The sequence below is a fragment of the Leptodactylus fuscus genome, chromosome 9 (genome assembly GCF_031893055.1).
Source record: "Leptodactylus fuscus isolate aLepFus1 chromosome 9, aLepFus1.hap2, whole genome shotgun sequence".
In the NCBI taxonomy this organism is placed as follows: Eukaryota; Metazoa; Chordata; class Amphibia; order Anura; family Leptodactylidae; genus Leptodactylus; species Leptodactylus fuscus.
Window position 1 is genome coordinate 42,289,966 of NC_134273.1, and position 14,404 is coordinate 42,304,369.

The following is a 14,404-nucleotide window of genomic DNA, read 5'->3' on the forward strand; positions in this document are numbered from 1 at the left end:
GTTTTTTAAAATATAATTCATGACCATATCCCAAGAGGAAACGGATCTGGAAACTCCTCGAAAAACGCCTCAAAAAACACTTCAGGAAATGCTTCAAATGGCAAAAAACTTCTCACGCGTTTTCCGGTCCGGTTTTCAGATGTCTCTGCACGTGGAGCAGTTATTGGCAGTGGTATATAACACAGACAATGTTAGGGTTGGTTCACATCTGCTTTTGTATTCCATCCGGAAGGAGTCCACATGGAGACCCCCCCACACCCAAACGGAATACAAACGCAGGACCCCATTATAGTTTATGGGGTCCATGTGATTTTACAGCACAGCGCTTGCAATTGCGTTTGTTTTCTATTTGGGGGTCTCCATACGGACTCCTTACGGATGGAAGACAAAAGCAGATGTGAAGAGGGCATTAGAGGTCGCTGTGAAGTGGCTAGTGGGCTTATATACCTTGAGCAATAGGTGTACTGAGAAAGTTGTATTCATTTTTGTAGATTTAGCTGAGAACCATAGATCAATGTATGATATTGGGATGTGCAGTCCATCTCTGTTTTTCTTCTTCCCATGTTAGAGGACATGATAGACCCTTTCGAAATCTGCCCCATTGGTTAATGCAAGCATAAAAACCCCTGAAACGTGACGCAGGCGTACATCAGACACTACAATGCAGCCATATAAGGCCGGTGTCATACAGGTTTGTGAGGTACAACCAGAAGTGGATCCAGCAGGAAGGAAGTGTACAAGTTCTTTCTTTACATTTACTGTTCCTTTAGAATCCACTTCTGGCTTTGGCTAAAAAAAAAACCTGCCATAAAACTGCCTATGTGACACCAGCCTTACACCCATCTGGACCTGGCCTATAGGCTGGAATCCAGCATGCTGTGTTTGAGCCAAAGCCAGGAGTGGATTAGAAGAATGGTAAATTTATAGGAAAAACGTATAGTTCTCCTTTTGCTGGATCTAGTTCTGAATTTGGCTTTAAAATAACTGCAGCAAAAATTGTATGTGAGATTCCAGCTGTAGGCTAAGGCCACACTTAGTGAAAATCCAGTAGGAAAAAACACAGCAAAAAAGTTAGCGTGTTTCACTCCTTTTTGGTGGTGCTTGTCACTTTTCACCTTCTCCACCCTATATAGAGCTATTGGATAAATTCAGTGTTTTCACAGGTAAAATGAACATCCAATGCTTTTTTTTTTTTAAACTTCTGCAGCGATTTCCAACCTGCCATAGGAATGTTAAGCCTGCAGCATGTCATGTATAAGGAGAGTAGACTACTCACTGTGGATTTGCTGTAGTTTTCAGCTGCCTTGTGCATACCACAGCATCCCCCGCTACAGATGTAGAAATATCTTCCTTAAACTCAGGCCTCACATAGCGTAAACACCATGACAAAAAACACGGCGTTTTGCAGTCCCTGCCAAATGAATCCCATTCACACATTGCAGAAAAATACCCACAGTGGATATGCTGCAATTTGCAAAAACATGGCATTATACCTACGGAAACACTGGCGGTTCCTCTATAGGTATAATTGAAGCAGAAAGTCCACAGAGAAAACCTCTATAGGCTTTCTTTCTGTGTACAGCGCTCTTTCACGGCGGCCCGCTACGTAGGGTTTTTGCTTTAGCATTTACACCACATGGGGCCTCGGTCTAAGGAAGATTTTTATAAATCTCTCTGACATTTGTAGCGCATGGATACTGTGGTACGCCCAAAAAAGCTGAAAACTCCAGCAAATGCAGAGTGAGTAGTCTATTCCCCATATCAATGACACGCTGCCGGCCTAAAATCCCTATGCCAGGAGGGGAAACTCCTGCAGATGTTTACACCACGTGGGCCTTCAGCCGAACTTTACATTTGAAAACTGAAGCACCCCCCCCCCATTTGTTTAGAAATTGTGTTCATTTCCGAGAGCTGTTCTTTTACTACAATGTTACTTTGAGCCGCACCAACACACAGCCTGAATTCAGCCTCATACTGCTTTACGTGGCTATAAGCCAAACACCAGGAGTGGGTACAAAACAAGATATAGAAATCTTCCATCATATATTCTCTTATCATCTTCCACTCCAAGTTTTGGCTGACAAATACTGACCAAAAGACAGACCAACATGTGAACGTGGCCAATTACAATTTTATTATTATTTTTTAAATATGAAGGATAAGGGGAAACAACAGAATGGAAGGTAAGATGTTATGTTGATGTAATGTTATGGTTATATGGAGCCCGAGGAGTCTATCATCAGGATTTCCTCTCTGTACCTCTGACAGATGCCATTCTGCATACAGGGAATATGCCGCCTATGGTAAAAATATATATATAGTGTGCACTAACCTTTTATTACTATTTTTATTGAATGCCTCTTTATCGAATAGTCAACTATGCTATTTTATACAGAGAATTAAAAAAGGCATCTCAGCATTCTGTAGGGATCCATTGGGGGACTATGGATATGTCTGAATTTTACAGCAGGAGCTTTTCTGGCTCATACACAATGTGAATGCACCCTTAGGCCCAGTTCACATCTGTGTTCAGGTCATTCCGTTCCCCTAACCACATGACATATGCACAGACAAAAGTCCCGCAAGCAGCACTTTTCTCTCTCCATTTTTCATGCGAAAACCACAAATACCCCATTATAGTCGGTGGGGTCTGCGGGTTTCCTTATTATGCGGATAGGTTTCTGTTCGGGGCTACCCAAGCGGACTCCCCGAATGGAAACCCAAACGCAGATGTGAATAGGGTCTTACATGTATTAGGCCCCATTCTCACACTAACGCGCCGCTCATTTAGACACGTAAACACATGTCAGAGTGAGGCACTTTAAAACAGATCCCATTGACTTTAATGGGAGGCTTTATAACCCATTGATTTCAATGGGTAGCGCGCTAAAGCTGGCACCCAATGAAGTCAATGGGATCTGTTTTGAAGCGCCGCGCTCTGACACGTGTTTATGTGTCTAAATGAGCGCAGCGTTACTCCGTGGGAACGGGGCCTTAAGGTGTTATCAACAGACCCAGACATTTTAGTAAATTATAAAAAAAAAAAAGTTGTGTGGAAGTATTATTCATTATATCTGGCAAGATAAATGTATACTCAGTAAATTCAGTATATTCCTCCTAACAAAAAGTGACAAGTACCAGACTATGGTGTTTTTTTTACGTATATACATTTTATCTACAAATCCCTTTGTTTTACCACCATGCACTCCTTAATGGTTATGACCATATCAGCTTCCAGATTATTTAGTTCCAGACCTTTAGAGTAAGGGCGGGTTCACACCTGGCATAATTTTATGCCACAGAAAAATGTGCCACAAAATTCACATTTACATGAGGATTTGGATGCATATAAAGAGTGGAGATGTAATACAAAAGAGCAATATCCACAGCAGTCTGCATCCAAAACTGCATGCAAGAAAAGAAGATTCTACAGCGGATAAAAATACACCACATGTGAACCAACCTGCCAAATATCATATGTCATTCTGCTTATGCTTCATGTTTGAATTACAATATATTACATAGTATAATAAAATATGGTATAATATAATAACACAAGAGACAGAGAACAGTTCATGTCATTTTATTTTGAAATTTATGAATACAAAGTTTAGGATTGTGTCATTGCTAAACTACAAAGAAAACACACAGCATCAGAAATCAAAGTTTTTAATGCTAAGGACAAAATAATCTTCCCATCCATCAAGTCCATAATTAATAAATCACGTATCGACGAAAAGATCTGGCATAGCATGCCAAAAACAAGACTAATTTCTCTAGTGAGTGTTCATTGACGGAACGTGATCTGGTTTAGAGTTTAGATGAAACTGGAAAAGTGCAATTGTTCTGTATGTAGTCAATGCTGGCAACGAATAAGAAACAGACATAACATGGATTATTTTCATCTGCAATGATTCCACGTCTAATAATATAGTACAGCACGGTGTAGACAGAGCCAAGATCCAGGATCAGTTATCAGTACTGCCGGGGCTACAGCACTCACTAGAAATCCAGTATAGACGGTAACGGACGGGGAGAACAATACTGACATAGCGATTGTGTAAAAGATCTACCAGATCCCAAATCTCTCACTACATATTATAATGTACTGATCTGGTGGATGGGACTAACATCATGCATTAAACTTACTTTAGCAAAACTATAGAAATTAAAAGGATTCTTAAAGGGGTTTTCTCATTAACAATAGATAGGATAGGAAAGATGAGTGTTTGACCAGTCAGACACCAATGATCTCAAAAACAGGAGTCCCCAATTTCCGTATCCCCTTCTATGAGCCTGAAGGAGAACTGTTGTCAGCGTTCTCCACCAGTCTCAAAAAAGTAACTGTAGTGGTGGTAGTGCATTTACACTAGTGCTCCATTTACACAGGACCCCTTTTTGTGATTACTTGATGTCCAGGTACCAGACACCTGTCTCGTATCCTACAAGCAAGCGCTGCTTGTGAGAAAACTCCATTAAAGTGGTTCCACAGAACAGATGAGTATTATATGATATGGCTATTATTCCAGCAATGTCACCAAAGCAAATCTAATGTATAAAAAGCACAAAAATATAATATGAATAAAGCCTACACGTCACCATCGGAAGTGGCAAATGTCTACTGATCGGATTGTGTATCACCAGTTACCGACTACAACCTATAAATTAAATGTATAAAATTAGTGCAGATAAAACAAAGGTAATGCCATCAAATTCTGACTTCCACCCCTCCCCCCACACAAAAAACCCCGGAAAAAAAAAAAAAAAAATTACATAAATAAAGGTATTGTCCTTAGGAATTACAGGGAAGCGGATCATCTTAAGAAAGTTGCACTGGAGGAGAAAAAGTTAAAGGTTATAAAACTATGTACAGGACTTCTTAGGAGCTGTCCAGCTGCGTTCACTTCTTCCGTGTAGACTTCTTTGGGCTGGACTTAGCCTTGGGTTTGGCAGGCTTGGCTTTCTTCACCTTAGATGCCTTGACAGGTTTGGCTTTCACAGTCTTTGTTTTCTTGACTTTCTTAGGTGAAGGAGCTGCTTTCTTCTTGGCCACCTTCTTTGTCTTCTTCTCAGGAGCTTTGGGCTTCTTGGCTTTGGCTGGAGACTTGGCAGCTTTCTTAGGCTTTGCTGCTGCCTTCTTGGGAGAAGCCACTTTTTTGACTTCTTTCTTGGATTTCTTAGCTGGCTTCTTAGGCTCATCTGCCTTGGCCAATCTGAAGGACCCAGAGGCACCCACACCCTTGGTTTGTTTGAGGGTGCCGGAGGTCACCAGCCTCTTGATGGACAGTTTGATCTGGGAGTCGGCATTCTCCCCCACTTTGTAATGGTTTTTGATGTACTTCTGGATGGACTGACGTGAGGAGCCGGACCTGCTTTTTTCTGCTTGGACGGCTGCCAGGATCATGTCCGAGTACTTGGGGTGGTCAGTTGACTTCTTGGTTGTCCTGGATCTCTTGGGCTTGGCTGCTGGGGCAGCAGACGAGTTTTCTGCCATCTTTACAGGTGTCTCAAAAGGCAAACTTTATGCAATGAGAAACTTGTTATTGTTGTTGCCAGCCGTCTCTCTCCTCGGAGCTCTGGTAGCAACAGGGCAAGATGTTTACAAGATATCCTCAAGACTGTAGGCAGAAGAGCAGAAATTGGGCTTATTCGGCACTTCTGACACTTTCCTCACAGCCCTTTCTCCAAAAAGTTCAGCCCGAAAAAATAAAGGAGTAATTGGATGTGTCCGGATTTGGTTGTTCTTTGTGCAGACTAGTCAGTGTCCTCAGAGTTTCCTTCCACCTGTCAGTCAGTCTCAGATTCTTCTCCCCCCGGGTAAGGTATGTCAGTCGGAGAATTTTTTTTTTGGTTGCCGTCTTTCCCAGCTCTGCTCCGTCCTCCCTGAGAGTGCTCTCCCCTCAGCTGTGTTTGTTTGCTGTCTCTCGGCTGCTCGGTGACAGTCACAGGCGCTCTCTCCTCAGCACCTTCCCTCCCTCTACTGGCCCCTCCCGCCGGTTCCCGCCTTTTATTTGCTGGGGTCGGACCGAGTTGAAGACTGGCGGCTGCGGGCGGGAAGAGGCAGACATGGCGCCGCTCTGCTACTATCTGTGTTTCTTCCCGAACACAAACCTTCCATTCTCTGAGCCCCCGGAGGCTCTGCCATTCTCCCAGCCGTAGGTCCCGTGAGCCCAGTCTTTGGTCTCTCGGCCCCCCATGTCTCCCAGTCCCGGGACACTGCACAGCCTGCGGGAGAACCCCGAAAACTGCCATGGTGTTGCAGGAATTACACGCATTTCGTCCTTTCTGGCCCCTGTGGAGCAGACCCTGGGGGCCCGTTGGGCGTGAGACTCTGGCAGGGTGTAGGTGTAACCCTGAGCCATGAGTGAGGTTCATAAAATGTCTACTGGCTTCTCCCCTTTCCATACTGAGGGGGGCAAAAGCAACCCCAACTAACACACAGACCTGAGAGCACAGTATGTCCATCAGGGAGAGGTGGGAGGGTCTGGAGCCCTCCTGGGGGACATAGCAACAGCATGGGGTGCCCCCCAAGATATATCAGACCTGCACCCCAAAAATCTCCACTGTGCACCTTTCCTATCCACGTTTTATAGCTTCTTGGCAAAACTTTCCAGCTGACTTTTGTAATGTGTGAAAGCAGCCATTACTGTACTGGAGACCAGAAACCAGGGGGAAAGGGGGAACAGGGCAGGTGAAACCCACCATGAACTGGACCTTAATACCCCCCTCCCTAAAATATTGCCTGTGTACCCCACTCCATGCTGGTAACAGGAGACAAAGCACAACTCTATGTATACATATGTAACACTTGCTGTGACTTGCAGCTGCTGCTGACACTTACCAGGGACATAACATCACCCTAAAAAATCTGCAAAATGTCGCAAAATGTGACTGTAATTTAGGGGGGTTTTGTGACATTTCACCTATTTGCAATAAAATCAATGCATGTGGTGGTGTGTTACTGTTTTATGTGCTCCCCATTACTGGTGTTTTCTGGGATATGAACCCCCATAAAGTGACTTGGTCTGGAGGGGAGATATTTTTGCAATCCACATTTTTGCACCCATAAATCTTAATACATTAGTATTGTTATAAACCATATTTGGGGGGCATTTGCCCACATAACAGTAATGTTACCAAATCGCAGGCACATAATGAGATCCTCTCTTGCAGCTTTACCACCTGTGCCCCCAGTGTACATACCACACGTGGGTCTGGGGGTTGCAGTGCCAGGTAGATACCCCTGCGTGTTTGGCACTGCAGTGCACATGTATATGGAGTGCCTGGCACGATTATGGCGGGGGATTAGGGCAATAGATCTGACAACACATAGACAGGGGATGTGTGGTGTTTAATCTCAGCCTCCCTGGTCCATGACTAAACACAAAGGGATTAAGCCGATTTTAAGGATGTCAAACCTTTCAAATTGTCTTGCAGCTCGGATCGCCATCTTGCTGGAGGGAGTTGCTACTATTTTTTCATCTCCCTTCTCCATTGAAAACAAACAAGACAAGTTCAAGACAGTGAAGTCACCTGAGCTGATCAAACAGGAGCCTGGGTATACATATATACTGTGGCTGCAAGGTGCAAGACTGCTGCTACTTCTTGTGTGGACAGAAAGAATTTGCAGAAATGCCATCTATTCCCTGTTTCTGCAGCAGGGATCACTTGCATCTCCTTAATCTCCATCACATGGCTCTCCCAGCACATAGTCCTTCCTGTCTACATACCTGTAGCCTTTATTCTTCTTATTCTTAGGATTGTTACATTTATTACAGGCTGTGAATATTAGAATGAGGTTATTTTTATTACATGAATGGTACCAAAAATGCAAGAGTGTATCCAGTGTAATATTACTTCCACACAGTAACACACCATGCAGTAATTTCTGAGGATTTCCTGTCAAAAAATAAATAATTTAAGTGACTACTTATGTAACATAGACTATAATGGGATGTACTAAACCAATGGCATCAGAAAGCAAAATCCAGTCATGCCAGTGTCTCTGTAGTCTGTACACCTACTATAACAATACTAGAGGGTGTCTAGGAAAAGGGGTGAGGTTAAGGGGGGGGTTCAAAATGTGCCATGTTTACTTTAAACAAAAAAAAGGGTTTTGTTTTTTTTTTTCTTTCATGATATGATTTATTATTGAAAATGTACTCCGGTCATGTTTGTAATTTGCATCAAATTTACCATGTCACTCGCGCCTTCCAGATAAATTTAGCGCAGGTTTGCCATTTACGCCAGCTCCCTAGGGCAGTACTGATAACCCTCCAGCTATGTGTTTATTGCGATATACAGTATAGGTTTTGTGCATGAAAAATGGAAACCCAGCATATCCCAATATAGTCTATGGGGTCCGCAGGTAACTGCTTTTTAAATAGATTAGGGTTTTTTAAGAACGGAAACCCAAGCACAGGTGTAAAACTAGAGTAACCTTTTTTTTATTGACATGTTCTAGCTTAGTTGGGGGAGGGAGGGGTGAAATGCTATTTAGGAATATATGCCAGCGTCATGTACCACCTTTATTAGGGTACATCCCATGCTTCACATATGACATGGGAAAATGTGCAATGTATGGGGGGGTGCATTAGAAAAACTAGGGGGCGCTATATCTAACAGTGTAAATTATCTTGGCAAATAAATATTTGGGGACTTTCATTAAGTTCAGTGTTTTATATGTTGTCCACTAGCATCATATGCACAATTATTGAGGGGCACATATCTCTTGCAAATTAAGTAACGTTAGGATTTACATGTGTCAGAAACTGACATCTACTCAAGTCAGAATCTGGAACAGATTTAGGTGTTTACTTATGCCATTTCTCTGTTAAATATATTGGGCCATGAAGGTCACGCCCCCTTTCCACATGACTCCACCCATAACACACCCACTTTTTTTTTTCAAGGCGCTTTGACCATGGAAAAATTATAAGAATGTGCAATTGGTGCAAAGTTAGCATGCACCCCAAAAATTGCATCTTTCTTGACACCAGTTGAGGTTTCACAAATGTGCTCCATTATTTTTAGTTACGTTTAAATCTAATAATCCATGCTTACTAAGGCTGGATTCACACCTGCGCGCGTTGCCCATTTGGGTATTCCGTCCATCGGTCCACTTAACAAACGCAGTACTCTTCTCTCTGCATTTTTCGGGTGGAAACCCGGCAGACCCTATTATAGTCTATGGGATTTTAGGTTAGCCGCTTTTTTAAAGCAGATTAGGTTTCCATTTGTGGGATTCCCAAGCGGACCCCATGAATGGAAATCCAAACGCAGGTGTGAACCTAGCGTACATTGAATTTGCCACTTTCATAAGTTGGTGCATTTCATTTTAGACACATTTATCATGGATTGGTGTGAAATATTTAATACATTCCCAAAACTGCACTAAACATATTTACAATTTTTGTCCCTTTTTCTCACAACTTTCTGGAAACGATTTGGATAATTATTTGTTACAGCAAAAATGGAGGTAGTTGTGCAAAATTTATGGTGTGTGCATTGATTGCTCTTCCATAATTCAGACCATATTAGATATTTTTCTTTATGTCACCTCATCACTGGCAAACTTCAGATTAAATTTTTTTTTTTAATATACCATTAATACATTTCCAGTCCATGGTACGATGACCATTGTCGGTATGAACACCAGTTGCAGCCTTTAAACCCCTCAGATGCCACTATCAATGGAAAACGCACCATCTAAGAAAATTGGTGCATTTTCTAAGAAAAGTGGACAGACACCCCAATCAGACCCCCATGGCTGCCATCTTGCCTACCAACTTTTTTTTAAATTCACAGGCATAATACACTGTAATACTTATTGTGAGGATGTAAACCTAAATGGTGCTGGAGTGTGACCCACAAAAATGGTTGAAGAGGATCTTTACCACAGCCATCCCTGTCCAAAACTCCAGAGAGGAAGCTGACAGCAAGACGCTGTTGTTTGTGTTCCTGCAGGAAGCAGCTGGAGATAGGCAGGACTGGCACCCAGAAGAGAATTAGCGAGATCCAGAGGAAGTAAAGACGGGTGAAGGCTACCCTCCCTACTTAACAAGCTTATGTGGGTGACTATTTATGGCCATATACACACGTGGACAAAATTGTTGGTACCCCTCGTTTAATGAAAGAAAAACCCACAATGGTCACAGAAATAACTTGAATCTGATAAAAGTAATAATGAATAAAAATTAGTATACAAGCCACAAAGCTCCTGGGAGCATGCCCTATGGACAGATAAGACAAATATCAAACTTTTTGGCAAGGCACATCAGCTGTATGTTCACAGATGGAAAAATAAAGCATATCTTGAAAAGAACACTGTACCTACTGGGACACATGGAGGAGGCTCTGTTATGTTCTGGGGCTGCTTTGCTGCATCTAGCACAGGGTGGCTTGAATCTGTGCAGGGTACAATGAAATCTCAAGACTATCAAGGGATTCTAGAGCGAAATGTGCTGCCCAGTGTCAGAAAGCTTGATCTCAGTCACAGGTCATGGGTTTTGCAACGGGTAATGATCCAAGACACACAACTAAAAACATCCAAGAATGGCTAAGTGGAAAACATTTTGAAGTGGCCTTCTATGAGCCCTGGCCTAAATCCTATTGAGCATCTTTGGAAGGAGCTGGAACATGCCGTCTGGAAAAGGCACCCTTCAAACCCGAAACAACTGGAGCAGTTTGCTCATGAGGAGTGGGCCAGAATACCCGCTGAGAGGTGCAGAAGTCTCATTGACAGTTACAGGAATCGTCTGATTGCAGCGATTGCCTTACAAGGTTGTGCAACAAAACATTAAGTTACGGGAACCATCATTTCTGTCCAGGCCTGTTTCATGAGTTTTTTTTTTTGTTTGTTTTTTTATTCTGCTGAAGTGAAAAGCAATGTCAGACTTTCATTTGTTCATCTTCATAGAATTTTTATTCATTATTACTTTTGTCAGATTCAAGTTATTTCTGCGACCATTGTGGGTTTTTCTTTCATTAAACAAGGTATACCAACAATTTTGTCCACGTGTGTGCTGTGTTCCTACCCAAGACAGGTTACCAACCCCTGTTTAGCTATGTACACTCATTGTACCTGTGTTTGGAAGTAATGGTTTCATCTTTTAGTAATATAAGGTCTTGTTGGTTGCTGTCTTCTCTTGACAGGGGAGAGGCCGAACTGTGGTTGTGCTTGTGGGAGGATTTATGTGGTGCTTCCCATGGTATGACCCTGAGCAGGCTGTGGTCTGACGTGTAGGTTACACCAGAGTGAGGAATTACTATACAAGAGTTTGCAACTTTTTGAGAATTTGTTGGTTCGCCTTCATATTGTTTCTGTCTGGTCCTTGACATCCTAGAAAGCAGTCTACCATTTTGCGAAGAACTGGAGGACAGAAAGCGAGTGGGAACATCACCTGTGGGATCATGAGTGTCGCCTGTCCCCTTATGTAAGCTTATTGTAACATTGGATCATGCAACATTACAACTAAATTTTGGCACAAAATGTTGCATTTCAAGAGCCCTTTTTCCATGATTCCTTACGTCTTTTCATCTAAGTCACACTTCTTTGACAAACTAGTTTAAAAAAAATTGCATAAACCTGGAAGCAAATTTTGCATTGGCCAGGCGTCAAATTTGTTGCATTTTAAGCCATGTTCTAGGCCAGACCTGGGCAAAGCACGGCCCACGGGCCATATCCGGCTCTCTGACTGATTCAGTCTGGCCCACATAGCTTGACTAGGGAGGTGTGTCTAGGGAGGCGTGTCTTAGTGCCGGCAGGACAATGCAAGAAAATGGAGATATGTGGTGTGTGTTCTAAGGTACTGAGAGGGGAATGTGAGATGCAGGGTGGAGAGAGTATGTGTGTCTGTCTGTGTCTCAGTAACCTAGGGGCAGAGATGGAAGTTGAATGTTATACTAAGGCAGAGATGGCAGATGGAGGGGGAGACATGAAACTGGGGGAGAGATGGAGGGAGGACATGAAATGGGGCAGATGAAGGGGGATACGAAACTGAGGGAGAAATGGAGGGGGGACATGAAAGCGGGGGTATACGAAGGGGGCACTTAAACTGGAGGGACGTTAAACTGGGCACAACTGGAGGGGGCATTAAACCGTGGAGGTAGCTGGAGGGGGACCTGTCTGCCTCTAGGTGCCCCCAGTTTCATGTCCCGCTCCAGCTGTCATTAATTTATTGCCAACTACCCCCACTGTTTAATGTCCCCCTCCAGCTGCTCCAGTTTCATGGTCCCTCTAGTTTTCAGAGTTGGGGCACCAGGAGAGGGACTTAATACTGTGGGGCAGTTGGAGGGGACATTATAATGTGGAGAAATATAATGTACGGGTGACTGTAGGAGGATTATACTTTGTGGGGGCACATGGAAAGATGATTGGGAATGGGTGTAAGCAATATAGAAGTGGGTGGAGCTAAATTTGCCATGGCACGGTCCTCTATCATAGTTTCAATTTCTTTTGCAGTCCCATGGGAAAATTAATTGCCCACCCCTGTGCTGGGCACATACACATTAGCAAATATGCCCCAGTTTCACCAAAATAGATGTTTTCTCAGGGTTACATACAAGTGAACAAGGGTTTCCATTTTCAAGAGGGTGATTTACCATAGCGATCAACCTAGCTGCTCTGTGCAAACCATTATTTATTAACTATAAATAGCATGCATGTGATCTAAATTGTAAGGAAAAGTTCATCACAGAAATTACATGCTGGGGAATACAATGACAGTGCTGGATATGTGTTGTGTAGGAATTTCAGCAAATGTGTGACACTAGAAGGCACATGGAGGGTAGACAATGCAGTAGAATGAGTGTATAGTGTATAGAGCCTTCCATTGATGGATGTATCACTATGTACACAAACATATAACACAGAACAGTAAAAGAAACATTATCTCAGGGCATCCATCATATTTCAAGAGCACTATAAGATCGGTTGCTATACACAACAAAGAGTCTTTCTTTTAGACAGTTTCATAAATCTCTATATTCTGCACTTAAAGGTAATTTACATCACAGGCAGTGCCATTCCCTAATTTATATAATGGGAAAGATTTATCATAAGACACTGGCGGTATTATATACCAATAGAAAGCTGATAGTGCACTGAATTCAACACACTGTCAGCTTTGGCGTTATGTGCCCTAGTGCCAGAGATATCAGTGCCAAAACTATATAATCACATTTGACAGAATAACTATGACCACTTTCAGGAAGCGAGCAAGGGGCCTAAAATTTAAATAAAAAATAAAATTGCATAATTCACACCATAGAATTCTGGAGAGTAAGGGGGCATTCACACGGAGTAACGCCGGGCGTGTATCACAGCTGTACACACCGGCGATACGGCAGGCTACCGAACACTTCCCATTCACTTTAATGGGAGAGCTCGTAAACACCGCTGTTACGAGCGCTCCCATTGAAGTGAATGGGAAGTGTTCGGCAGTCTGCCGTAACGCCGGCGTGTACAGCTGTGATACACGCCCGGCGTTACTTCGTGTGAATGCCCCCTAAGACTTGATAAATTACCCCAATGTTATTGGAAATTCAATGATCAAATTTCACTTTGTGGCGTCATATGTTTAATTATGACATGGTGGTCAGGGCATGAAGTACACCTTTTTTTCACTCTGTGGTGTCGGTGGATTATACATATAAAGGGAAACAAAAATTCTGCCTAGTGGTAACACAAATGTAGGACATATAGTTAAATATAAATAATGTATTTGCTGGCCCTTCCAGATAAACTAGAAAACATGTCTGGTTTTGTCGCATTAAACCTTTCCCATCGCAACCATTTTTCGATTTTTGTTTTTTACTCCCAATTGCCATACAAATTTTTATTTTTATGTTCACAGACCATAGTGAGGGCTTAGTTTTTGTGGGACAAGTTGTACTTTGTAATAGTATCTTTTAGTATTCCATACAATGTACTGGTAAGCTGGAAAAAAAAAAAATCTGAATGGGGTAGACTTAGAAATAAAACTGCATATGTGCCATTTTCTTATGGGTTTTGTTTTTATGCAGTTCAGTGTGCAACCAAATGACATGGCTGCGCATGCCCACAGGCCACAAGAAAATGGCAAAGCATTGTAAGCAGCCATTTTCTCGTGACCTGTGGGCTTGCGCAGTCTGCTTTGCCCAAGGTCCAAGGCCTAGAAGTTACAAGCCACCGCCGGAAGAAGAGGCTGAAGATGACGCTGCTGGAGAGAGTTCTCTGGCAGCATTGGGGACGCCCCCAGTGCTGTCTGAGCGCTGGGGCCCGCCCCCAGTGCTGCAAGAGAGCTAATTTGCATACCGACAAGAACCGGGATTGTAGGCGAACGGTGGCGTGGAGAAGACGACACAAGGTAGGAGAAGAATAGCCCTTTTTAAGGCTATTCCGACGTAGTACCCAGAAAAAATT

The 14,404-nt window shown here is 42.9% G+C and overlaps 1 protein-coding gene across 1 annotated transcript; it reads right to left on the minus strand.

The window, feature by feature from the left end:
• Window positions 1-3,567: 3,567 nt before the first annotated feature.
• On the minus strand, window positions 3,568-5,977 carry H1-0 (H1.0 linker histone). The gene has a single exon (XM_075286888.1). It carries the CDS (start codon window positions 5,492-5,494, stop codon window positions 4,901-4,903), a length of 594 nt encoding a protein of 197 aa, XP_075142989.1. The 5' UTR covers window positions 5,495-5,977; the 3' UTR covers window positions 3,568-4,900.
• Between the last annotated feature and the right edge of the window lie 8,427 nt (window positions 5,978-14,404).

What these genes read in the sequence shown, in the direction of transcription:
- H1-0 (XM_075286888.1), bottom strand. Translation starts at nt 5,494, where the DNA reads ATGGCAGAAAACTCGTCTGCTGCCCCAGCAGCCAAGCCCAAGAGATCC.